This window comes from Haliaeetus leucocephalus, unplaced genomic scaffold (genome assembly GCF_000737465.1).
Source record: "Haliaeetus leucocephalus isolate CR32 unplaced genomic scaffold, Haliaeetus_leucocephalus-4.0 Scaffold206, whole genome shotgun sequence".
Lineage (NCBI taxonomy): Eukaryota > Metazoa > Chordata > Aves > Accipitriformes > Accipitridae > Haliaeetus > Haliaeetus leucocephalus.
In genome coordinates, this window is record NW_010972642.1 from 5,063,286 (window position 1) to 5,088,999 (window position 25,714).

Sequence of the window (25,714 nt, forward strand, 5' to 3'; positions counted from 1 at the left end):
GACTACATCAACGGTCCCCCCCCCCCCCCCCCAGTCAGTGCAAGGCCAGCAGTGTTAAAACTACAGAATGCTCCATGGTCTCTCAAATACTGCATGTGAGCCAAGGCAGGAGAGTAATCAAAAAGGGAATGGCACCGCACAGCTTGCTACACCTGCACTTTGAAGGTACACTTGGATGTTACTATCTAGTTTCAAATACATACAACCCTGTCCTGAATTTCCTTGCCTAGGGGTAGACTGAGCCTTGCGCTTGTCATCCCAGGAGCTCCTATTTGGAGACAGCTGGAAATGGGTCCCCCCCAGTTCTTTTTCAGAGAGGGAGGTGGGCAGCGGAGAGTGAAAACCAAAGCGCGTAGTTCATTATGTGCTGGTTAAAAGCGTTTTCCTTCCGCATGGGCGGCAGGGGTCCTGCCAAGCCCGAATGTGCTTTATCCCCATCTGTATGTTAAACAGGTACAGATGGGGAAAGGCTGGAAGGTCAACGTTTGAGATGCTTTCTCAGTTACAATAAGCACACACTCTTAAAGCTTGTCACATGGCCTGCAGCTGCAATGCTACTTTCACAGCCTGCTATCTCAATCTCAGCCTTACAGAAATGTCACAGCACACACACCTGCTCTTCAACCACCAGTGACGAACTAAAAGCAAAACAGGAATTCTGCAAGAGCAAACTCCTCTAACACCAATGCACCACAGTAAAAACTTCTTAAGGGGTAGTTCTGGTTAAGCACAGACCCAGTTGCATGGTTGGTCTGCAGTGAGGGGAACCAGGGGCAACCACACCATCACCAGTTCTCCTGTTTGTCTTCTCCAAGCCACCCCTCAGGATGGTGCTTCTCCATCACTTGGTTTGACACCTTCTCCAAAACTCCACAATGCATCTGGCAATGCACCGCCTCCTCAGAAAAGGAAAGCAGAACAAAGCCATGAAGAGCAAAGCAACAGCCCAGGCTCAACACAGAGATGCACAGAAGACTGACAGAGATCAATAGAGGGAAAAAAAGAAGGTTGTTTTCTAATTATACTTTCTTTTTAAATGGAGAAGTGTTGGGGTGAGAAGCTGCAGGAGAACTGCCTCAGTCAGCAGAATGAAAGACAGCCTCTGTGAGTAGCGTTCAGATAAGACATCAAGAAGCTGATAGCTCTCCAAGACCCCGAGAAACCACACTTACAAAAATATACACAGGAGATTTGTTTCGGAAAGTCTGCATGGGAAAGGCATTTGGCAGACAAGAAAGAATCAGAAGCTCTTCCAAGAAAAGTGTCTCCATGTACTTTAAAGTCACAAATCAAACCAGTTGGGCCTTGAAGCTTCAAATTTACTTTCCTCTTTTGTCCTCCTCATTGCAGGCTGGTGCCTTGGATTGCTACTGAGTGGTTTGGTGGGTCACAGCATGGAATTTATGGACTGCAAACTTCTGCTGGACACAGCTAAAAAATCACTGTGAAGCCTCAGTGACTGGCCTTCTTAAAATACTTAGTTGAATTGCCAGGGCCTGTAGGACTTAAGATGCCCAAAGCTTCCAGAGTCCCAAGGGGAGTTTATACAATGGCACTTATAATGGCAATTGAACATCTCAGGATCTTGGGAACACCACACACCACTTGCAAAGGAGACGGTGGTGGGGAGAGCAAGAGGCTAAAAAGCCAGAGTAGCATAGAAAACTCTCCTGAGAATATTGGAAAATTTTGGCATGTTCAAGCATGGTCAGCATCATATTTGTTCTAGGTATTATATAGTCTCGTTTAACAAGAAATCCATAATTATAGCAAAACACATCCTCTGTATGGGAAAAGTAATAGCTACAGGAAACTTTGCAAAGTCACTAGCTCAGGATGCTGGCTGCAAAAGGACCAACAGTTAATATATTATACTACAACAGCGCTGGGGGATGAGAAAGAGGGCTTCCAATCAGAGTCCACAATTTCTCTGTATTGTGTTAAAATATCGTTTAAGATAGTGACACAAGTATGGCACTCAAATGCCAGGATATTTTAAAATGCAGCTACATTTCTCCTGCATTGTATGCCAACCCATGGCAAAAAGTACCACTCTGCACGTAAAGAGCTGCCATTTTACTCTCTTCTAAATCCCTCCTTAAACCCGTCTCTTTCACAACACCTACAAAACAGCCCTGGTTGGGAAACCATAAACTATAAAATTCACATTTTCTGCTTCTCCCTGTACATTTCCACTGGTGTTCCATCTCAGCAATCCACTCCCAGCCCCATGCCCTCTGAGGGGTGCCCATTTTCTGTGATTTGCTCAGATTGTACCTACCGAGATAGAGCTCTGATTTTTGGTGCATCCCTAGATGTCATCATAAAAAGAAAAAAAAAAAAACACCCAAACCCAGCCAAACACTTATGAACAAAGCATTTGAAAGTCTGGAAACTCAGAGCTAAGATTCCACAAGCAGCTCTACACCTTCATGTGCCCTGTCCCCAGGATAGCCCTATCCCTGTAGCCCAGCCATAGTTCCTCCAATGCTATATTAGTACTTTTCTAATATAAACCATGTGTCTTCACAACAGCAGCTTGTTAGTCACTTTAATAAGAATTACTGACTACATCAAAAGCCATTTACCTAGAAACCCTCCCAGGAGGAGTCAGCTTCACTACTCTGTTTTGTCTACAATCTGCAAGTCAAGCCCTTCTCCCAGATTTGCAAGATGTCAGGTGAGGGATAATATCTTCATGTGGCACACTCCACATAGGATCCTCAGAGTATCTATCACTAACACTCCACTACACTCTCCAGGCAGACCACAAGCAATTCTTGCCTTTCTTATTCATCCCCTGTTTTGATCTGGGCTTGGTACTCATCCAGATACCATGACCACTAGAACCATGTTTTCAGTGCCAGTTCCGTCTGAAGGCCAAGAGTGTTTCAGCTTGGTGGGGTTTTTTTTATAGCTTCCAAACCCCTCCTGTTCCACAAAGTTCACAATGAGCTGAATGAAAGGCACTTCAAATATTCAGGTAACTGTCTGTGATACAGAAGACACAGGCTGAAGTACAGCAGGGGTTGTTTGCAGAATCTACATTCACATTTCCAGAATTTCGAATACTTTGCTACAAGTTGTATTTTACAGTTCCTCTATTTTTAAATGTGCTATTTCAAATTATTTTTATATCTACAATGAACTAAAGATTACTTTACAAGAAGAAGCAACCATGCTTTCATTTGTCCAGGTTTATTGTCTTGAAGAGCAGTTATACTTGCACAGTTTTTCATAAATACCTACTACTGCTTCAGTACCTCCTCAGTGGAGGATCTAGACCTGCATTTCTGAGCAGCTGGGGCACCTCTGGAAACCTGCTGCCAGCTGACAAGCCAGCAGGAGACCCTCAGATCTGGGACAAATTTAGATGAGCCATAGCCTAATGTTCTTGGGTGGGGAGAGCAATTACCTGCTTCTCAGTCAAAGGACAACCTTCAGGATCATCTATTCCAGTTTACACCAATCCACCAGTGACAATTGCTCTCTGACAGATGAACACAAACACAGAAAAAAACCCATGACAAAAAAATCTCCCTTTCATAACGTAATGGCATCTATAGATAGAGATTGTAAGTAATTGACATTATATTGAAGTCTTCCTTTGTGGAGGAGCCAGCTGTCCCAGGCAATTCACTGGACTAAGCAGACAACAGCTATAGTTCAGAGGCTAGCTGCAGCAGTGGGTACAAACAACTGCATTTATAAACACGCTTGTGGGAATAGCATTAAGAAATTTAAATCCTGTTAGGTTTGGAAAATGCCTTGGCCCTACACAGCTCATCACAGGCAAAAGTACAGTAGCAACAGAGCAGTGGGACTCATTGGTAATTGGGCACTAATGTGGCAGTGCTTCCTTTCTCATCTTTTAGGCTTTTTGTTCTTTCAAAAGCTTAGGACAGAAGGAGTAATGGCTCAGTCAGATGCTACCTGCCATTTGCTCAAACAGCTTCGCCAGCACACGGTAGATCTACACATCAGGACAAAGGTGATGCAGTCATGCATGCTAGTGCAATCCAGCTAAAGATATGGGTGATGGCACCATCCAAGACAACAAAGCAGCCAGAAGAATTTTCCAGATAACCCGGAGACAAAGACCCTCCCCTAGCTGGTACCACAGCCTAAAGGACATGCTGCTCTGTCCTCATGTCTGCTGCCACTTGTGCTTTTGCTAGCACAATCTGTCCAACACATTGGCACATCCTCCTTTTAACCATACCGCTGTCCCCCAGGGCAACCAGCAGTTTGCACTACAGCTGTGGACCCAGCAGATCTTGCTGCCCAATCTTCTCACACAGCAACTCCACCTTGTTTTACCCCAGCTCCCCCAAGAATAATCAGCTGTATTTCCTTGTTACATTTAAGATGTGAATAAACGTCTGCAGATGAGATTCATATGAAACTCATTTGTCAAACCTACATTTAAACATTGGTGCCTGGCAAAGCACTGGCGCACAGGGGTTCCCCAGTGCAGTACTGCAACTGGTGAGGAAAGCCCCTGCAGACTGCTCACAGGCTCTGAGGGAAGCTGCCACTAGCCCTGTAGGACTTGCTGCTACAGCATCAATGATGGCAAAGGTAAACCAAGTCAACTCCAGCACAAAGCCCTCTCGTCCCTCATCCCCTGAGCCATGCCACCTCTACATTTGATTTCAAATCAGTGCTTACTGATTCACCCGCAACTTGCAAACACAAACCCAACGCCATTAGCCAACAAACGTCTCACACTGCAGCAAACCAACCATTCCCCCCAAAGCAGCCTCATGCTGTTCTTTCACAGGCAACCAAGAGTGGTCAGGAACCACAGGGTACCTTCTGCTTCGCTGCTGCTAAGAAGTGAATATAGCCAAGGGACAGAGAAAGAAAGGTGGGGGTTTGTCTCCACTCCTCAGGCAGCAGGGCAGTACAGATTTGCACATTATTTGTTCTACTGGATAGGTGCTGCTCCACTGGTTTCACTGAAAGAAGCCTAAGATGACCAGTTATGTCATTTTCTGCTTTCTAGAGCATACATTTCTCCTATGAGAAAGGCAGGGAGAAGGGTATTACACTAGCAGAAGGGACAATGCCATGAGTGTCCTGTCCTGGTTTCAATTCCTGGTCCTGGTTTCCTTGTTCCCCCATGATGACAGGAGCTGGAAGTGCACTCAGGCCCTAGATCCAGAGGGGTGGAGGTGGGGGTGAGAGGGGAAGGAGGAAGAAGACAAGAGAAAGAGGAGGACACGTTATGCTCCTGAGCAATTCCTGCTATTAAGTCAACCAACCATCAGGTCGTGTCTCGGTTGCAGAGGACAGGAAGGAGGACAGCAAGTCATCCATCACACGTTCCCTCACCTCTCCCCGCTCCCCCCAAACCCTCACCCTATCCTGAAAGATTTCAGTGTGATATGATTGTAAACAGTTAAGGATTCCTCCAGTGCTAAGCCCACTACAAGCTGGGCCCACCCCCTCCCCCGTTATGTACAATACATTCACCAACAACAGAAATTTATTTAAAAAGGCAACAGGTTAAATTCTGTAAACTGGATCCAGCTCCAAAACACACACATTAATACTACAAGTAAAATTCCATCATCGTCCTCTTCCACCCTGAAAAATATACCTGAGTTTAGCAGTCAATGAAAGTTTCCGCCCCCACCCCCGCCCTCCCCACCCAAAAAATCCCTCAAACCCTGAACGAGACGCAGTCTCCGGTCATGGAAAGCCACTAGTTTGCGATGCTCGCCCTGCGGTGGCGAGCCAGCTGCTTGGCTGGCTGGGGCCCAGCACCGCTCCAGGTTTCCAACACAAAAGCCGTTGCGGCACCATGTTCCACGGACCCAGGAAGCTACATGCTGCTTGGGTGAGGGGAGGGTGGGAGGAAGGCCTGCCCCTCCTCCCCCTTGTCCAAATCACGTGTGGCTTTCGTCTTCGTGAGGTCCTTCCTTCCTCGGACTAGCTCTGGAAGAGGAAGAACAAGAGTTGGAGACTTTAACTGGCAGCTTTAGAAAGGAGTAACCTCATGATTGCATGCAACCAGTTCAAAGCTAGCACTGCCCGTCCACCTAGGTTACGTTTTACAGTCAGCTAAGACATAGAGACATCCCCAACTCCTCTGCACAGCAGTAGTTCATTTCCCAGCTTCCTCCAGCGCTTCCCCTCTCATCAAATACTTTACTCCTTTAACCAGTGGGAAGGGAAAGACTCGCATTTCAACTCTGCTCTCTTTAGCAGCCCTTACTTGATCCAGAGGCAACGCTGATGGTTTTTGTGACGTCAGATCTTCCCGGGACATGGTTGCTGTAGGCATCTTCGGGAAGGGAACTTGAGCCTGATGCATTTGCATTCTGGAGCCAGGTTGAATGGAGAGAGTTTTAGCACATGAACACCAAGAGCAAATCCCATCTACTTTGTCGAATGCATACATACAACATTCGCATACAAGTATGCATCTCGTGTATTCTTCTTTCTGGCTTCTCCCCAAAACACAACCTTTAATCCATGCCACTCCCCCAATGGCTTAGTTGTAAGCCAAGCTCCCTGAATGCTAGAAGGAGCACTGTCATGCTGGGACTATGACAAAACAGTAACAGTTGAAGCACATTTATAAAATCTGAACAGGGAATTTTTGGAGTAGCAGAATTTTCCATTCAGGAATAAAATGTGATATGCACAGTCTCAGTAAGAAGTACTTTTCTGTGAGGGAAATCTGAGACAGAGACGAAGGGATGAAGGGCAAAGTCAGAAGAGAAGATAATGGGGCAACATTGAAGTAAAGGAATTCATAACAAGAGGCTAATTTCCACTTTAGTTAGCTACTCTGCCTCACTATGAGAAAGTTGCCATAAAATTCTTGCAAAGAAAATGGCAAAAGTCCATTTGATTAAGAGATGCACCGCCCTGGATGACACATTAACAAAACACTATCAGATAAACCAAAGCACTGGTGTGGGGATGGATGGGACAGGCTAACAGGTCTCCATCATAACGATTGCTACTTGTTTTAAGGAGCTGCAATGAGACTTTCACTCCAGCTTAAGAGACCTCTTACTCCAAGGGCCTAAGAGTCACCCGATAGCCTTCCAACTTCGATTGCCATCTCCTCTGACTTCAAGCCATATCCTTTCAAGGATATCCAACACTTATCGTCACCCAGGCATCATCCCCCTCCCGCCTTGCCTTCTCGTAGAAAACACGGTCTTACCCCGAGGGTCTATACAAGTCCTGGGGTGGCACCCCCATGCCACCTCCACTGCCTCTCTGCTCCATCAGCAAGGCCTGAAAGTGACCTACGTTCTCCTCTCGGCAGCGGTACAGGGGTCCCTCCTGAGAGAGGCCGTTGGCCTGGCCGGAGGCCGGATGATGAGACAGGTGAGCATTCATGGGCGATCCATATGTCCTGGGCTGGAAATGACTGGCGGGATGTCGGGATGCGTAAGGAGAGCCAGTCTGCAGCATCACCCCGTGGGGAGGGAAAGCCGACGGGCCAAATCCCATCCCCGAACCCAGGTGCGGTGGGGGGGCTCCGTAGAGGAACTCCCCCGCTGCCACCGAGCTTTGCCTCTTCGTGGCCGCGTTGTGGTTGTCCAAATCAAGAAACTCTTTGGGACTCTCCGGCCTTTCCTGGGACTCCTCGGACTTCTCGTCTTCGGGCCCCAGATCCTGCCCGTCGCTCGGAGAAACCTCTTTGGCACTCGCTACGTCCATGCGGTTGGGAGAGGCCAGGGCGGCGCCCAGTGCCTCGCAGCCCTGCAAGCCGCTGGCGGACCCCCGGTCCGGGAAAGGGGGTCTGGCCAGGGGCGGGTGGGCGGCGGGGTGCCCGCTGGGGCTGGCCTGGGGGTGGAGAGGCCTCTGCCAGTCCGAGTAGCCCTGCGGACAGGCGTAGTAGGGCGGTCGCTGGTAGTGGTGGTAGGAAGGCTGAGGCTGCGGCTGGTAGGGGTAGGGCATGCCCTGGGGGGGCCGATACCGGGGGAAGACGCCGGGGTGGGTGCCGCTCGGCTGGAAGCCCCGTGGGGGAAAATGCTGGGGGTGGGAGGCGGGAGGAGGCGGCTTCCCCCCCATCACAGGACCGAACCCCTGCAGGCCGGGGTTGATGTGGTACCGCCCGGCCGAATTCGGGTATTCCAGACCAGGCATGTAGAGAGGGTGGAACTGGTTGGGGGCAGCCCCCATGGAGCCGGCGTCCACGCCGGGCAGGCCGGTGCCCTGCCCCATGCAAGGCACGGCCGCTTCGGGGAGAGCCTTCCCGCCGCCACAGAGGGGCTTCTCCAGCAGGCTGGCGGCGAGCCCCTTCCCCTCGGCGCCGGCTGCCGGCCCCTCGCCCGCCGCCCCATTCTCAGGCAGGGGACCCCCTCTCTCGGGGGCGGGCATCAGGTCCCTCACGCAGCCTGGGCCGCCGGCGTAGCTGCTCTCTGCCGGCCACGCGCCTTTGCCCTGCCCTGCCTTCAGGTCGCCCTTCACACCGGAGCCGTCCCCCTCCCCGTCCGGGGGCAAGGCGCGCCTGGTGCACTCCATGGGCAGCGGGGGCTTGGGATGAGGTAGGAGTTTGGCGTAGGCCCCGTCAGGAATGCCGATGCACTGAGCCTTCTCGTCGACGCCTGCCGGTGGCTCCACTGGAACGAGAGGGGAAAAAAGTCACACGTTGGACTAAATTTGGAAATCGGCCCTCCCCGCCCGACACATATGCGCGCCTACTCACGCTCACTCAAAGCACACGTGCCAAAGAGTAATTCCTGCCAGCTTAACCAGGTCTACCAAAGTAGCCTTTCAGCTTCTTCTTGCTGCGGCTGACCCAGAGTTGCTGGGCAGTTCTGCCTGACAGGTCCCTAACATCTGGATGGAAAAAGTATCCCACTTTTGTGCGAATAGAAGAGAAAAAGAAGTGACTTTCTAAAGCCAGGAAGGTCCTTCCATTGTAAGTACTCACTCTTCTGTGGGGCTGCAGCCACCCACACCCATCACACAGTCTTCCCTTCAGAGACCTTTAGCAATTCTGGAGTGCATTTTTACAAAGTTGGGTGACTTTCAGTAGCTGCTTCTTTTAAAAGAGCTCTTTTAAAAATTACTCATGAGATTGCACCTCTCTTGGAAAGATGCCACACGTGGACTGAACCCTCAAGATACAGCACACTGTAATTTGCAAGCCACTGATAAGTCATACCTCCACTGGAGTAACACTGCACGCGTGGGTTTGGTCTGACACGTGGGTGTGCAGAGGCTGCCTAATGGAAAGGCAGAGTTGGGAAATACCACAGTGGGGTCCACATGATAGCAAGATAAGAAGTCAGGGTAATGGCAGCCTGATTTCAGGCTGTGTTGCCCTTTCTGGTCCACAAACCCCACTTGCCCACATCTTGGGCAGAAGCACTACCACACACCAAGATGCTGTGAAGCTGATCACAGCCATATTTTAACCAACTGTGATTTGGAGATGCGGCTACTCTGCCCTGCAATCACTCAGCGTCCTCCCCTAGTCTCTGTTCTATATCCAGCACAGTTAAACGATGATGACTTTTAAGCAATGCCACACAAGGAAAGAGTTTCCTCTTAGTGCAAGGCACACGAGGGATTGATAAAAGATGCAAGGGTTTTGATCTCTAGTTTACCAGCTAGAATTAATGAAAAAAAAATTTTTTTTTTTTGATCTCTGGGGTTTTTTGATCTCTACTTTAGGTTTGTTTTATTTTTAAGGGGTTTTTTTGATCTCTAGTTTACCAGCTAGAATGAATGAAATTCAACTAGAAAGAAACTTGTGACGGTACACATGACACGCTGCCACCCCACCTGAATTGACACGGCTGCTCAGGGGCTTTCAGGCAGTCCTGTTGTGTGAAGATTTTGAGAGCTCACAAGGCACGTGTGCATTTCAGAGGAGAAGCCGTACTGACATATACTCAAAGGAGTATATTTAAACCAGTTATTCACATAACGTCTTCTTTCCTTACCTAACTCTCTGCAGATCCAATTTTTATATTAACTCCAAGTGAGCTCTAGAAGCATCACAGCCTATGCTTTGCATTTGCACCCCATGGCAAACTGATAACTTGCAGGTATAGCTGGGACAGAGGGGACCTCTGGCAGTCTACAGTGGAACAAAACAATCTTAAAAAATTCTAAGCGATGGCTGGAGTAGCAAATATATTCCAATTTAGATTAAAAAAAAATAAAAAGGTATGTGTAAAAACTGTGTGCCCCACAACTGTTTTATCAAGATTTTAATTATTTTCTAGAAAAAAACCCCTGCCTTTGTTGCTGAGCCTAAGCCACTGGTTAAAAATGGCTCTGGTGAGCCTGAAGGTCAGGGCGTATTTTCCACTTCTCTAGTGGCAAAAATCCAGATAAAGCCACATTTGCAGACATAGATTTTGTGCATCTGCATGACAATTAAGGTTTGGGCCCCTACAAGTTTGGAGCCCAAGAGCAACAAAGCTGCCCTAGGGGTGCTCCTGCTCCCTCCTCACAAGCGCACACCAGCAGGCAGAGGGTCTGCCCTGGCACGGGAAATGGCGGTGCTGTGCAGCGGGCGGGAGGGATGCCTTGCAGGAAGCAAAGGGGAGGCAGGCAGGGGGATGCAGGTAACAGATACAGGCAGGGAAGGTCAAATGCTACAGGCAGGGGCTGCTGCCTTGGTGGGCGGGTTCTTGAGGTGTTACCTTGGTTGCTCTCCGGCTCCATGGTCTGACTGGTCGGATCCTGCGAGCTCCCGTTCCCCACGATGGGTTTCGGAGGCTGCATGCCGGCGGCAGAGGCGGCATGAGCCAGCTGGGGAAAGGGTCCGGGGAGGTGCGGCGGGGGCGGCTGGCGAGGGTGGTAAGGCACACCCGGCGGGCACACGCGGGAGGACAGCTGCTGCATGGCGATCATCTCTGGGCTATCCATCATGGAGTCCCCGCCCTGGCACCCTCTTTGAACCTGAGGCGGTCCCCCAAACAGAGCGGCCGGCGGCTGCGGCATCCTCTGGCCGGCGGCTTTCCCGGGCGGTCTGATATACCCTGAGGGAGGCACCCCGTGAGGTAGGAAGTTTGATTGCTCGGTCCACTGGCTGGGAGGCAGCGGCGCCCTCATGGCCCGGGGGTCCATCATATGCCCCAGGGCGCGGGGCTGGAGCGAGGGCCCCGGCCCCATGGGCGCCTTCTCCTCCGGCCCCACGGCGCCCTGGCTGCCAGGGCCGTGGCTGCCGTTCCACAGGGCCGGGTGCGTGCGGTTCAGGTACTTGTAGGGCCGGTACATGTGCCCCGGGGGGACCTCCGAGCCCTCCGGCGGCCTCATGGGGGGCCCGTTGTGCCTCGGGGGGAGGAAGCCCTGCTGGAACTGGGCCGGCGGGTAGACGGTGTCGGGTGGGGGGCCGCTGACGCGCCCCAGCTGCAGGGTGCCCGGCCGGGGGCTGAGGCCAGCGATGTGGGTTGGTCCTGCACACGCCTGCTTCTCCGGGGCAGCCAGCCTGTGCCCACGGTGCTCGCTCAGTCCGACGGCCGGCTGGGGAGGAGGGGGAGAGAGAGAGAGAGAGAGGCAGGGTGGGTCTCGGTGAGAGCCGTCACACCGAGGAGCGGTGGAGACCTGCAGGTCCCGAGGTGCTGAATCCCTTGGCTGCAGCGTTTCTTACCTGCATGGCAAAGTGCTGGTGCTGCTGGACCGGGTCTCCGGGGTGGGGCTCAGGCACTCGCGGCGAGCCGTACAGTTTCGTGGGATCCGATCCACGCAGGGGACCAAACGTTCCTGGCACGGCTGGTCTCTGGGGGACGAGGGGGGTGTGGGAGGGAGAAATAAAACAATCTGTGAAGCGCAGAAAGGCAGTAGAGCTGCTGCAGGTGAGGGGAAGCCAAGGCTGGAGGAACCACACAGATGAGCAGATGGGCTTTTTGGAGATACCACGAAAAACCTGTAGTCTCTTTCCTACGAGGTGACACAGCTCCCCTGACAAAGCCACTCTCTCTCTCACACCCCAGCCGTGCGTCCCTGTGCTTAAGGTTGCAATACACTCACTGCCACCCAACTACTTGGGAGCAAGCAAAAAGACTGGAGGGGGCAGTGGTTCACTCCAAGGAGACGAGCGGACCACAAGAGTATGGAAAGTAGGATGATGGCGGAATGTGCTGAGTTTCCTTCAAAATACTTGTTGCCTCCAGCTCTCCTACTGCCTCCCACTATCTGCATCACAAGAATTGCTCTAAAAATTTTGTTTGATCTCTAGCTAACAGGGCAAGGGATAGCCTGGATCTCAGAGCAGCAGCTGATACACCACACCACAAGACATCATTGGTTAAAATGGAAAAGGCAGTGAAGGATGGGTGAGGAACAGCCCAGAGGGGAGGCAGAACAGGTGGCATTCAGAGAAGAAATGTTGGGCTAAAGAGAGGTCACTGCTGCAGTCCAGGGTGGCCTTGTGTTTGATTTTGTTTACTGCTTTTATAAATACTCAAGGCATGAATGCAGTAGTACACAGATGGCACAAAGTTACCAGGCATCTGTAAACAATTGAGACAAAAGAAGACTGGCTTGTTCAGCATCATAAACTGGAGATTAAAGAGGAAATGTGACTGCTTTCCATGCACAACAAGGTAACTGTCCAAGGAAAGAAGAGAACTGGGGGAGCCAGAGCTGGTGCAAGCCCACATGGGGGCATGCCAGCCATGGGAAACATTAGGAGACTGTTCCCAGGTAGTGTGGCAAAGACTGAAACTGTACCAGTTTAAATCTAAGGGCTGAAAAGTTTCAGTTGTAGAAAGCATAGCCCTGACCCTTAATCTCTGGGAAGAGGTTCTTGCCATGCAGTAGGGATTTCACAGTAGAGATTCATTCCCCTTTACTTCCCTCCCTCCACAGGCCTGATGGGTGAAGAACAGCAGAAACTGCTCCTTACCATCTGGCCGGGATGTGGCACAGGGCTGGGCATGCCACCGTACTGCAGAGAGCGAGGAAAACCTCGTCCGTTGGAAGGGCCCACTTCTCGAGGAGGCTGCATTGGGTTGCCACTTGGATCCTCTGCAGAGGACGAGGAGAAGGAGGAAGAGGAGGAGGAGGAAGAAGCAGGAGCCCTGGAAGTAGCTCGATATGGTGGAGGTTTTCCTCCATTTTCCAGGCGTTGCTGCCTCTTGCCCGGTCCATCTGGGTCTCGTGACCGAGTCCAAACACTGCCTGTGCTGGAGCGGCCAGTCCGCCGGCTCCTCTTCTCTCGTCTCCCGTCTTCTCTGATCCAAAACTCCTCATCTGTGTCTCCATCTTCCCCAGGGAAGTGCTTCATCATTGCTCGGTGGAAACACCTCTCTAAGTTGTAAGCCATCTTGGTGTATTCTGCAGTCAAAAAAACCAAACAACATCAGGGACAGAGCCTTATAGAGAGAAACAATTAAGCAACATCAGACTTTCCCCATCAGATAACTCATCTCCCCTCCACAAAGTTTCTTTGAGGAAGACGTGTTTCTAACTAGTCAACTTTGGTTTATGTTCTTAAACTCCATAAGCAACACAGCATCAGATTTGTTCAGTAACCCCACCAGAGGACAGGCACAGAGGCATGACAAAGTACCATTAGCGGCACAGCCTGCAGAGTCAGCATTAACTCAGTGTTCCAGCATAGTGCCAAGAATTACATTACGAGAAGCACCACCTCTGCTCTCAGAGATGTGTGACCTGCAGAGTTAGCCAGCAGAGCGCTGAGAGAAGAAATGTGAACTTCCAGCAATGCTATTTGATTACATTCAGAGGCTTTTCTTGGACTCGTTCAAATCTCTGCTGCATGCTACAAGACAGACGAAAAATCAGCAAACATATTTATCCATGTACAGTTTCTAAAGCACTTGCTGACCCTGACACGAAAGCTACTGCCAACACCAGTGTCCCCATTGCATCATTTCCACAGTACAATTCTGCTCAGAGGGGCTCCTACTTTTCATTGGAGTGGATAGGAAGGAAAAGACATGTGAGAGGTGTTAATGACAAGGGCTTGAAGCAAATGACTTTCCAGTTGTTTCCACTAAACTAACTCTGAAGTTTCTGGGGAAACAGAGCTCTCAGTGGCAGTGCAGGAATGCTTTTACTTGGGGCCCACAGCGACAAGCCAGGCAGCTCTATTTTCCCTTTCAAGGCCGTGCTGGTGAGACACAGTCTGCAGTGATGACCTACCATACGGGAAGTGATTTCTTACCTAAGCAACACGTAGAATTTTAACTGGCATGGCAATTAAACCCAGGGTTTCCCATTTGCAGACTCATGTTGTTCATTCAATAGCCAAGGAACCTAAAACCTACATTTTCCATCCAAAGGACTACAAGCCTGGTTCATTCCTCACTTTTCTGTGGTACTCAACAAACACTGGGAGCTAACCAGACTCCAATGCTTTTCAAAGTCTGTGTTAGATATTATGAGAAAAAAGGGGCACACAGACACACACAAGCATACGAAGGAATGAGCTCAGAAACAAACAGACTTTCTTCTCTTTGTATGTTCTACCTTCACCATCTACCAACATGGGAGTCCCTTGGGATGCCATGCCCCAATTCAGCATGACCAGATTGTGCCAAAAACCTCGCTAAAGCCCTAGGCCATATTACTTAGGAGCTCCTACTCTTTTGTCCAGCCTCCCAAAAATACCCTGAAAGAGAATAAGCACAAACCAAGTACTGGTGAGTGGGAAAAGATCACTGCTTGCTTTGACTGAGCACTGCAAATATATGAACTTAGCATCTTACTGCTCTTACCACTGCCTTCACCATTGTACTTAAGACAGTTCCTGAACATGGTCTTCATATCGCCCACAAATTCTTCCTTGGTGCAGTACTGACCTCCATTCAACTTCTTCTCCATGCTAGAGATGTCCATGGGGGCCTGAAACACAACAAAATGTCCCTTCAGTTACAGCAAGCATACTGGGGTTTACAAAGTTGCATAGCTAGCTTCCTCACAGAGAGGGGATGGGGAGTGGAGGCTGCCCTCCTGAGAGGCAGCACCTCATCTTTGGTTTCCATGACTTGTAAGGCTAGAAGGGACCATTGGAGTCATGCAGTTTGACTGTGAGGGTAACACAGGACACAAAACTTCAAAACACTTCCAAAAAACTGCATCCCAGTCAACAAAGTGCATCAGTCAAGATGGCTGGACCACTTCCCATACCTTAATGATCTGGTAGTAGTTGGGAGCATACGATTCATCAACGGGCTCCAAGAAGGGCCAAGAGTCCTTGTGAGCCTTTACCACATCTAGAACTGGCAGTAGCAAAAGAAAGGTGAATGGTTACACACACACACCCAGAGGAGTTTTTTGCTTTGAGCAAGTCATGCAAGGGGGAAATCTGGGGCAGGACTAACCTTTGTACATGGCTGTGAACTCATCATCCAGTTCAAAGCTGTAATGGAAAGTGCAACAGTAAATATGCAGACTGAGGACATGTAAGACATGCTCTCGTATTTCCATCTTCCCTTCTACTCCACACACTGTGCCATAATGCTGCCAAATAGGCCTTATCACAAACACTCCTCTAGCATGGACCAAATCCAGATGTTTCTCAGCTTATTCCTCACTGTTCTCCAACCTCAATTCTCCCTCCTCATTCCTGTGAATGACCACACTCCTCTCCTTCTTGTACTCACTACCTCAATGCGCTCGTATGCTGCATGCCCAGTTGCATACTCACAGATCCTTGGTCCTTCGCTCTTCCCTGGTAGGGGAACTGGGATCCAAGTGGGAAAGCTCAGGGGGGAGCTCCTTCCCCTGTGCCAGCAGCCAGGCCCGCTCTTCACGAAGCTTCCTCCTCCTGGCCCGTTCTGCAGTGGGGAGGGAAGAGAGGTGAAAAACCATTCAGCACTCCTTGTCAACAACATCTTGCAGGGAAAACGAAGGCAGGTCCTGCATCTCTCAAGAACTCCAGTGAAACGTTCTTGTTCTTTCAGCAAAAGCAGCAACAGCACAGGAGCAGAGGAGGTGAGAATACAGCGCACCATCAACACGCCTCTTCACTTCCCCTTGAATTTACAATCATTGATTTTGAAGCATTACTGTGATACAGATGCTACCCTAGGCGGCTTCCAGACAAATTTGTGACCATGGTGTGTTCAATGCACAGACCTAGGCATAGATCAGCACTATGGAAAGAGCTGGCTTGTTAAGTTACCATCCTTCAGATGCCTCACCTCAGCCGGGTGAACTCAAGGCAGCTGGTTTTGCACTGAAACGGATGAAGAGCAGTGCCGAGGGAAGGGTGAAGTTCTACCAGCTGAGTGGCACTGAGTAACTGGGGTCATTAATATCCTCCACCACCATGGCTAGCTTTGGAAAGATTGTTCAGGTAGGCCTTCATGGCCAGCAGCCAGAGCGAGCAAGCTGCCACACAGGAGGGCCACTGGGACAGCTTTGGTTTAAGAGGCAAGAGACAGGAAGAAGCAACGCTGGTAACATAACCTGTGGTTTGCAACCAGACAGCTGGCTAACAGATTGCTTCATAATAGAAAGTTTATGGGCTCTTATGAACCTCATTTCCTTTTTCTTATAGGAAATGTGAATTCATTTGACTTACTAAACACCTGTGGTTGTACCAACTTTCTGTAGGAGAAGAATTCTGCGAAAGTAGTGTTCAAGGAGAGATGTTATAGGAGTAAGACCCCAGAAAACAGGCCACATCAGGGAACACCCTGAGTGAAAGAAAGATGGGGGAGACTTGGCTAACACCTTCTAGCAGAGGCTCCATCTTTGGAAAACGCCAAAGACTCAAGAAGCACCAGCTCTGTTGGAAAAGTATTAATTTACTGTCTTACTCTGTCAGTCAAAAGCAAACTTGGGATGGGGGTTGAGGGCACAAGAAAACTAAGAATAGCTACAAGGTGGGTATTTCCAGGGGGGTCCATGGCCAGATATGTCAAAGACTGGTAAAAGAAAGTCCAAGTTTCCTGTTAGAAGACTCTGGGTAGCACTGAAGTTGGGAAGACAGGACTTGCATCTTAGATGCCCTGCAGAATCTAACAGCATCTGTTATAATATTTAATGATGAGAAGTCCAACATCAAATTGCATTAACAGAGATTATCTGAGTCTGTCCAAGCATAGTTCAGTACTTAATGCTTCATCTGTAAAATTAGCACCACTTAGATGACATCGTAATGGATGCCCAAGTGAGAAAGCTGAGTAAAACATGAGGAGATGATTTGGGCAGCAAAAGGAAAATCTCATGGCAACAGTAGCCAAGAGGTAAGGTGATGTAGATTTTAGAAATCCATCAAGGCCTGCCAAGGATCTGACCTGGTAAACTGACAGGAATCAAGGGAGCCCTGGTACCAGACTGGAGCTCATTCAGGATTAATGGTGGGTCCCTCTCCCACAGCAAGTGATTAATAAAGGATGTTAAAGATCACTAGCAGAGCTCGTTGTCATGCTCTTGGCCTGGGTTGAGTCCTACCCAGCAGCTTTCAAAATCTCACCAATGCCCTAAAATGGATCTCAAACAGCTAGGAAGTCATATGTGTGAGACAGAATGTTGGAGCAGCATCTGGGAAGAGAACTGGGAAACTCTAACCTGCTGTTGTGGTAGAAATCTAGAAAGCTGCTTTAACTCATAAATTCAGGGAAGTACAGATGGGCCCAGCAGGAGGCTCGCTACCTGGGGCATGTGTTGGAGTGGGAGGAAGTGAAATGCCAGACTGGAAACAGGAACGTGATCTAAAAACAGGCATACAGTCCAAAACCGAGAAGCAGGTGAAGTGCTGATGAAGTTCATCAGAGAGCAGATATTTCACCCTGTGTTTCACATCATCCTCCTACAGAAGACCTTACAAAATTAATGTTAAATCCCAAACACACTGCATAATACATGAAAATCTTTGTTACCCTAAAACCTCTGTTGACGGATGTCCAGTTTTAACAAGTCTGAACCAAGCAAAATTAATTACTTCATTTTCAAATCACTTTCTGTCCATCATAAGAACTGTCATGAAAGTAAATGCTAATGGAGGGTGTGCTTGTCAATAAGGAAAGATGGTTAAGAAGCCAAAGTTTCACCTCAATAGCTGCCGTTTCTAGGGATGAAAAATACTGCAGTGATTTAACTGAACAAGTCAGCCATTTAAAACAACCTTTCCGAACAGCTTTTGCACCAGCTTAAAAGGAGACTTCTCCCAAACTGACTAACAGCCTAAACCGACTAGGGACAGGTTTAAACTAAACTGAAAGAAACTGCACAAACCAAAATAAAATTAAAGCACAGAGAATATGCAATTTGCCAAGGTGAAACAGATATCTGTGGCAGATATGGAAGCTGGATGAATCAGTTTAAAGCACCGGATTAGCTAGGACTGGTAACCAGGAATATATGAAGGCCAAGCAAGTAATTGGATTTTCTAAAGGTTAGAAAAGTAAGCAGGTAAAAGAAACTATTCTTAGATAACATCTGGTCTGCTACCAAACATCTGGTAGCAGACTGTTTCATCTTGGAAAGTTTACAAGTTTTGCATGAACTTAATCTTTTTTCCTTTTCTGATTCTTTATCCACTTAAGGATTCACGATACTGATACTGCCACACATTACCACCACAGTTTTCTGAAGATGTTCAGCCTTTCCCTGGAACTGCAACAGCCCAGCCAGCCACTGCGGCGAAAGCAGCAGATAAAGGAATCCTCGTAAGGGATGCTGACAGGGAGAAGGTGGTCAGAAATTAGTCTGCTCTTAGACACCAGTGCTGACATGTACTGGCAGGACGCCTGCTGTCTGTGCCTCGATCTGACATATTAAACACAACACAGCTGTTTCTTGCAGAACAGCTTAAATCAGCATTTAATTCAAAACCACGAAAAAACAAGACCAACAGCTGAAGTTGCCACTTCTGGTGCTCTATTTAGCCTGGTCCCCTCATTTTTAGTTCTCCAGTTGATAAGGCCAGTAGCAATATAAAAATACTACTCTTGCTACTCCCATGTTGTCACCTTCCCTTTCTCCTCAAAGGGAATCCTTCTTTTATCATGCATTGGGCCAAAAGGACCAAATGCTATTCAGCAAGAGCAAAGCCAGCTAATCCTGCACACAGGGAAATCCATGAGGACGCAAGTGGGGAGACAGAAGAGAAATGAGGAACAACTCAAATAGCAGGAAAAAAAAGTACAGCTCGGGCAAGGGAGAAAATAAGCATGATTTGAGGAAGACAACATAGTTGAAGGGTGCACTAGAGAACAGCCACCAACACCAAGGGAGCTAGACAAAGGAAAAGAAGCTACAGTCAGACCAATTTATCAGAGGTAAGTGCAAGAAAAGATATTCCCCTTAGCAGGTCTGGCAGGGGAGGAATGCAAATGGCAGATATTAATTCAAGATCTCAATCTTGGCTTTGAAAGCTTCCATCCCTGCTTCACACTGGCTGCACGTACCTTCCACTGCTTTGACCTTCTCCTCCATCTCTCTCTTCCTCTCCTCCTTTAGCAGCTGTTCCTGCTCCCTCTTCTGGACTGCTATAAGGATTTGGCGCTCCTCCTCTTCCTCTCTGCGCCTCTGCTTCTCCATTGAACTCAGCACGTTCGGGTTTACCTGTAACAAAATGGTACACCAAAAACTGTAATGCATTGGCTTATTAAAGTCTGAGCAGAGGCAGGTTTACTTTGAGCAAGTATTAAAGCATACCTACAATGAATGGCTGGGGGAAAAAATGAAAGGAATAAAAAGGATTTGTACATATGAATTCTTGGATGAAAAGCAACATGTAAAGGAAAGTTATTTGTCAAGCAATGAAATCCTACTGAGACAGGGACAAAGGAAGGAGAAGCAATGGGTTAGACAAGCTGCCACTCTGCCAGGGTCGCATCACGTGTATTTCCCTTCTGGGCAAAGGATTCGGGCTGTTGACACCCCCACACAACACCTCTACCCCTTCCAGCTAGCAGAGGCCTAAGTTGCAAGCATGAGCAGAAAGGACTACTCCGCCAAACCTGGCTTGGCTATAGAACACAAAGTACTTAGGATAGGAAAAGAGGCTGGTAGAGCCTTGCATCAAGGTATCTTTTGGAGTGTTTTCCTCTCCCATTCAAAATAAGGCCTGCCATATTTCTGTGTGCTAATCTCCCCTGAACTAGCTCTTGCTTGTTTGTTTGGACAGTTTTCCTTCTGGGTCCCCCAACCAGTTTTCTCATTCAAGGATGCCTGGCTCTTTATTGCCCCACTTCCTCACCTCCCCACTGCCAGCAGGCTGCAAGGCTTTGTTTGATCCCACTTAGACTGCAGGCTTCCCAGACCAGGAATTGCCTGCTCCTATTTCTCCAATAAAGTGGGAGGTATGTATATGGCAGTGTGGAATTACCTTTATTAGCTTAATTTAATTATAAGACAGATAAATTGGTCATCCACCAGCCACTCCCACCTCTTCGACTTCTGCAAGACCAAGATATGTGTGCCCTATCAGCAGGGAATATCAACCGGAAAAGAACAATGTGCATACAGTTTTCTCCACCTTCATTTTCAGGGAATAACCAGCAACTGCCACTTAGGCAGAAGGCATTTCCTGAGGATTAGCAATCAGCTGGGGTCCCTTGGCTGCTGTTCAGACCATCAACTTCTCCAGGCCCATTATTAATCCCCAGAAAAAAATCTGGCACCATGATTACTATTTTGTCCTTGTTTCATTGCCTAGAAGTAGAACCTCGGGGTGTTTTGATAAATGCCTAGAAATGTTGTCTGGTTTCACTGTACACTCATTCCCCCTCTGTCTCCCCTTTCCCTACACAGCACTGCCCTACAATCTCCCCCTGCAGCTCTCTGTGGACAAGCATCATGTATTATCTCCTTGCCTCCAGCAGCAACAATATATTAAGAGAATTATGCTTCAGCTACCAACAGCCATGAAGAAGTGTCCAAGAGAGGGTGATGGGACTCTTGATGACATTAGGACCATATCGTGCATTTAGGGACAGATTGTAGAGCAAAACCACTATTCTGTGCTGATCCTCTTAGGTGAAACCCACAGCACAATCTTACCACAAGGGAATTCTGCCTATCTTTGCCAAATATTAGTACCTCACTCTTCTACCCCTTTCCTAGGGAAACTATTCTGTGAGTCCATACACCTTTACGTTAGCCAGCTTCTCCTCACATTCAGTCTAAAGTTAATTTCTTATCCCCTCAGTTCCATCCAATTATTCCTAGTTACACTGCTCTGGGTGAACATAAATTCGCCTCTTCTTCAGCCACATTCCAGCCTTTATGGGCTTCCTCAGACGCTTATACAAAACTACCACGGTTCTATAATTAAGTTAAATGTTTCCTTATAAATCAGTCCTTCCAGCTCCCTAATCATTCCAGTTGTCTCTCTCAGGCCTTTCCTCCAAGTATTCAATATCCAAACACCAGGACGCCCAGGACTGAAACTGCTATGCCAGGTACAAGAGGTCCAGAACCTACAGAATCGGGTTCTACATTTCCACTTTTGATTCTTTTAATATCCCTTTCTCAACTGCCCTACTATCAGATTTTCTACTCATGCACTGCAAACAACTTCTTTTCAGGACTGATCCTGACCACTGTCCAACAGTTTTCCCCTAACTTTTTTGATCAATCTTTAAATTGCAGTAGGAACCAAAACCCATCAGGTTGTGCAGCAATTAGGAAGAGAAAGGGGTGAGCAGGAACTAGCCACCAGAAGTTGGTACACCAAGATATTTTACTGAGGATGTGACCATCAGCCTCTAGATTCTCCAGCCAGTAGATATAAGCCAGCCTGGCATACCACACTGATTTCTTCAACTTGGTGCACAGGTCAGACCTTCCCTTTCCCTGGATTCATACGGTTTCCACCATTCATGTCCTATGGAAATGTAAACAAAACATCCAAGCTGCAGTGCTCACACCAGGGCTCTCCAAGCCTGCAGGGTGCACTCAGCACCCTATACTGTAATGGCGCGACGCAGAATCTATACCATGTTCCACATCAACCCACCACAAATACAGCATCGACAAAGCGACAGAACAATCTGAAGCAAAGAACAAGATGTCATCCTAGCAGATCAAGGAAGAGAAGAAAAGGAAAAGCAGAAACCACAAGCATAGTGTAGCGAGCACCAAGGGCTGCAGCAGATGCTCACAACAACTGCGCTTGCTCCCTGCAGCGGTTGCAGGGCAGCAGCAATCCCGGCACGGGCTCTTTGAGATGCTTCAGACACAGAAATAGCCTGATTTTCAGAGGGACCTACTGCCTGGTGTTCCACTTAAGCCCATTGGGGATGAATGTACTCAACTCAGGGTTAAAAAAAATAAGCAAACCAACAAGTAAACTCCTACTAGATGTGATGGAAGCAGACGCCTATTGGAACGATAAAAACAAGAACCCAACACATGTTAAACTTCCTTCCTGACCAAAGAGGTAGCAAAGGGATGTTTCTCCACCTTCCTCCCCACTTGGAGGATAATAAAACACCCCTCGCATCTGCGACCGCAGCATTACCGCCTCCTTCCCTCCGCCAGAGAGCACTCCAGGACACAACATCGGCCTTCGCCCCCTGCCCGGGACCCCGAAAGGGCCAAACTTCCGCCTTTTGCCTTGCTCTCCAGACAGTGGGTATCAGACTTCAGGGGCAGAAGGCCAGGAGACACGGGTGCTCGGGGCACCCCAGCCCCCTCCAGCCACACACCCCGGCCCCTCGTCCTCCAAACCTTCCCTGCTCCAGTTTCTGCAGCGCTGCCCTAATGAGGGTGCTGCTCAGGCAGCTCTCTAATGAGGAGCTAATCTGAACCACCTGTTGAGAAATCCCCCGCAGGATTAGGAGCCTACGGAGCGGTTGTATCTCGGACCGAAGCAACATCCAGCTCACGGAGCTGGGAGGAAGGGGTCACCCCTGCACCGGGCTGAGGTTTTCTCCCCCAGAGCCGCCTGCTGCCCACCCCTCGCTCGGCAAACAAGCCATCAGACATGCTGGCACCTTCCCTGGCTCCCTCGCGGCAGGGACGACTGCCACGTCCTGCTGGGGAGCCGGCGCGAGCGTCGCCACCCTCGCGCTGGCTGGCTCCCCATGCCCCGGCGCAGCGGGTGCCGGGGAGGGCCCCCCGCTCACGGGAAACGTTTCACTGGCCCACAGGCAGCAATTAACAGCCCTCTGCCGCTGCAGACCTGGAGCACCTGCGGTACTGATTAGCATCATTCAGGCTCCATGTGTTTCCCACTCCCCTCCTCCTCTGGGATTTCTGCTGCCTGTGAACAAACACGTGTCCCTCGGCTTCCTGCACGGTGGGCTTTGCAGAGAGCAATTCTGGCCCCAAACTGACCATTGCTGGGGTCTTATTTTCCTCTTGGCAGGCTTTTATCTGCAGCATGATGAGAGGTTCTTCCTTCCTTTTATTTATCTATTCTAAGTAATTATATTTATTGTGGGGAACTGTACTTTCTCCTTTGTTTTGCGGAAACCCCTGACCCTGGCTCACGTGGGATATTCCCTGCAGTTTAATTTCCCAGGGTTTGACAAAACACCAGGTAACTACGTTTTCATTACATCTACAGCGAGAGATTATGCCACAGCCTGATAGAATCAAGCCAATTTTTTCCTCCAAAGCTAATCCTGTGTCGCCTGACCCATTGCTTTGGGTAGCAGTTGCCAGTTCAAAGGCCCCCCATCTCCACCGTACCATGCCCCTGGCTGTGCCAGCATGACTGTTGGGGGCTGCGTGGTGAACTGGATCGGAAAGCTGATCTACGTTAAAAATAACTGCGACCAAAGAAAAAGGTTATATTTAACTCCAGTCATTTTCCTGGGTCTGGTTCACTGCACAGACCCGCAAGCAGCAGCACTGTTACACTGATGGGGTGGAGAGGAGATGAGGGTGAAGAGGCACGGAAAGAGCCGTTTCAGTTGACAAGGCTGCAGTTTGATAAGCATTTCTTCAAACAGCCTAAATTGTGACTTCCATTTCCAGCTGACCCCCTCTTAGCCCTGCTCCGTACTGCATCAGTCATTCTTCTCTCCCTCCGCACTATCTACACCCTCATGTGTTTGCAGCCTCACGTTTTCCCCTTGGCTGAATTTCTGTCATTTCCCTTTGTAAGCCGGTTCTTCTAGCCCTCTCATCCTTCTTCAACTTTTCTTTGAACTGCCTCGAATGTGCCAGCACTTTCATTGAAGTGGAATTCCCCAGACTGAGCGCAGATTTCCATATGCAGCTGCACCCGAGTCTGCGGCGAGGCCGGTTACCTCTGCAATCCAGAGGGCAGCACCTCCCTGCTCGCCATAGAAACTCCGAGTGTCAGCCTGCCTTTGATGGGCAGTACCACCCATCTCTCTTTCAGCACAAGCACTTTCAAATGACTCCTTCCCACTGAATAGCGATGCTGCGGTTTATTTTTTCCCCCAGGAGGCATCTGCTCTCGCCTCCCTCCGTCGTCCTCCCCCTCGCACCCCCCCTCACCTCCTGCTTGATTGGTTTGATGGGCTGATGGTCAGACATCCACCTGGGAGAAAACTCTGTCCGCTGCAGACGCTTCTCCTGAAACAGGGTTGAGAATTGAGGGAAGGAAAAAGAGAGTGGAGGAAATTAGGGCACATTGGTGATACTGGCAGGAGAAACTCTGGGGGCTAGAAGTGACCATGAAATCCCTATTTGCTTTACAAGGGTAGCAAATAAGCATACTGAACTGAATCCAAGAACATCACGCTAACTGCAGAGCCCATTTTACAAAGCTATCCAGCCGAAGGATCCCGTTCCAAATCTGTCCCACCTGAAAACATTCAGTTGATAGACAGTACCCTTCGGTGTTTTGGGGCTCTGACATACCAGCTCAAGCAGACTTAGCTAGGACAGCTAAAGCAGCCACTGCCCCTTCAGCAGAGCCAGCTGAGAAACGGCAGTAAAAGTGGAATCACAGGCAGTTTGCATAGAAAAGCTAGGCTGTAAATCGCAGCAGTTCAAAAGCAGACAGAGATTCCCTGCTAGCAGAAAAGGGACACAGAACATGGCTGAAGACAGTAACCCCTTCAGCCATCCTACGTACGCTGCCATGCAATCATGAACCAGATCCTTAAGTATCGAGTCTAGCCCTGCCGCTCCATGGGGGAGAGCCTTTCTCCCCATACACAAGCCAAACAGCCCCTGCATCCACAACACTTGCAGGCCGGAGGTGGTGGACGGGGTGAGGGCTGCTTGGATTTAGCTGTCCTTCAATCAGCAAACGTCCACGCTCTTGGAAGTGGTCAAAGAGAGGTAAACAGGATGTCATGTCTCCTCACCTTCTGTGCAATCATGTTGCAGATCTCCGGCAGGAAGTCTTCACTCAAGAGTTTGTAGAGCTGCCGCTCTCTAAGGGAAGTCCTCTCTCTGAAGCTCTCTGTGACCTGCCTCCACTCCTCTTCCGTCTGACACAGCAGCCACCATGTCCCACGGCCAGGCCCTTGGGACCCTTCAACAACATGAAAGGATGTTATCTCCACAGCAGTTATGACTAACTTTTCTTTATCCCTTCTCCTCTCCTCAGGGCTCAGGAAGAGCAAAGGATAGTGCCAATGGCCACTGTTACGAGAAACATGCTCTTTGCTATAGACCCAAAGCCCTGGTGATCCACCAGAAGCACTACTACCTCCCCTAGCGACACTGAAAGTGATGCCAAGACACAGAGGAAGTACACAGGTGAAGAAGCAATGGCGGCACTTTGCAACACATGGGTAGTGTGACATTCCTGTAGTAAGCCTCCATTCCAGTTACGATGGACCAGAGAAAAGGACTTAATTTGTTTCTTGTAATGGAGGCTGTCAGCCAGAGCAGGACATAGGGTAATGCAAATGCCTGATTTAGT

General features: G+C 49.1%; 1 protein-coding gene across 1 annotated transcript in view; it reads right to left on the reverse strand.

Moving 5' to 3' along the window:
* Positions 1-5,503: 5,503 nt before the first annotated feature.
* Positions 5,504-25,714, reverse strand: part of CECR2 (cat eye syndrome chromosome region, candidate 2) — a 45,484-nt gene continuing 25,273 nt past the window's right edge. Inside the window, exons 6-18 of the mRNA XM_010566164.1 lie at positions 25,152-25,321; positions 24,334-24,411; positions 19,323-19,479; positions 15,611-15,740; positions 15,285-15,322; positions 15,091-15,182; positions 14,679-14,805; positions 12,842-13,272; positions 11,585-11,713; positions 10,635-11,457; positions 7,187-8,594; positions 6,224-6,329; positions 5,504-5,943 (exon numbers count right to left, since the gene is read on the reverse strand). Of these exons, the coding sequence (XP_010564466.1) occupies positions 5,938-5,943; positions 6,224-6,329; positions 7,187-8,594; positions 10,635-11,457; positions 11,585-11,713; positions 12,842-13,272; positions 14,679-14,805; positions 15,091-15,182; positions 15,285-15,322; positions 15,611-15,740; positions 19,323-19,479; positions 24,334-24,411; positions 25,152-25,321 (3,695 nt within the window). The 3' untranslated portion in view covers positions 5,504-5,937. The remainder of the gene's footprint in view (positions 5,944-6,223; positions 6,330-7,186; positions 8,595-10,634; positions 11,458-11,584; positions 11,714-12,841; positions 13,273-14,678; positions 14,806-15,090; positions 15,183-15,284; positions 15,323-15,610; positions 15,741-19,322; positions 19,480-24,333; positions 24,412-25,151; positions 25,322-25,714) is intronic.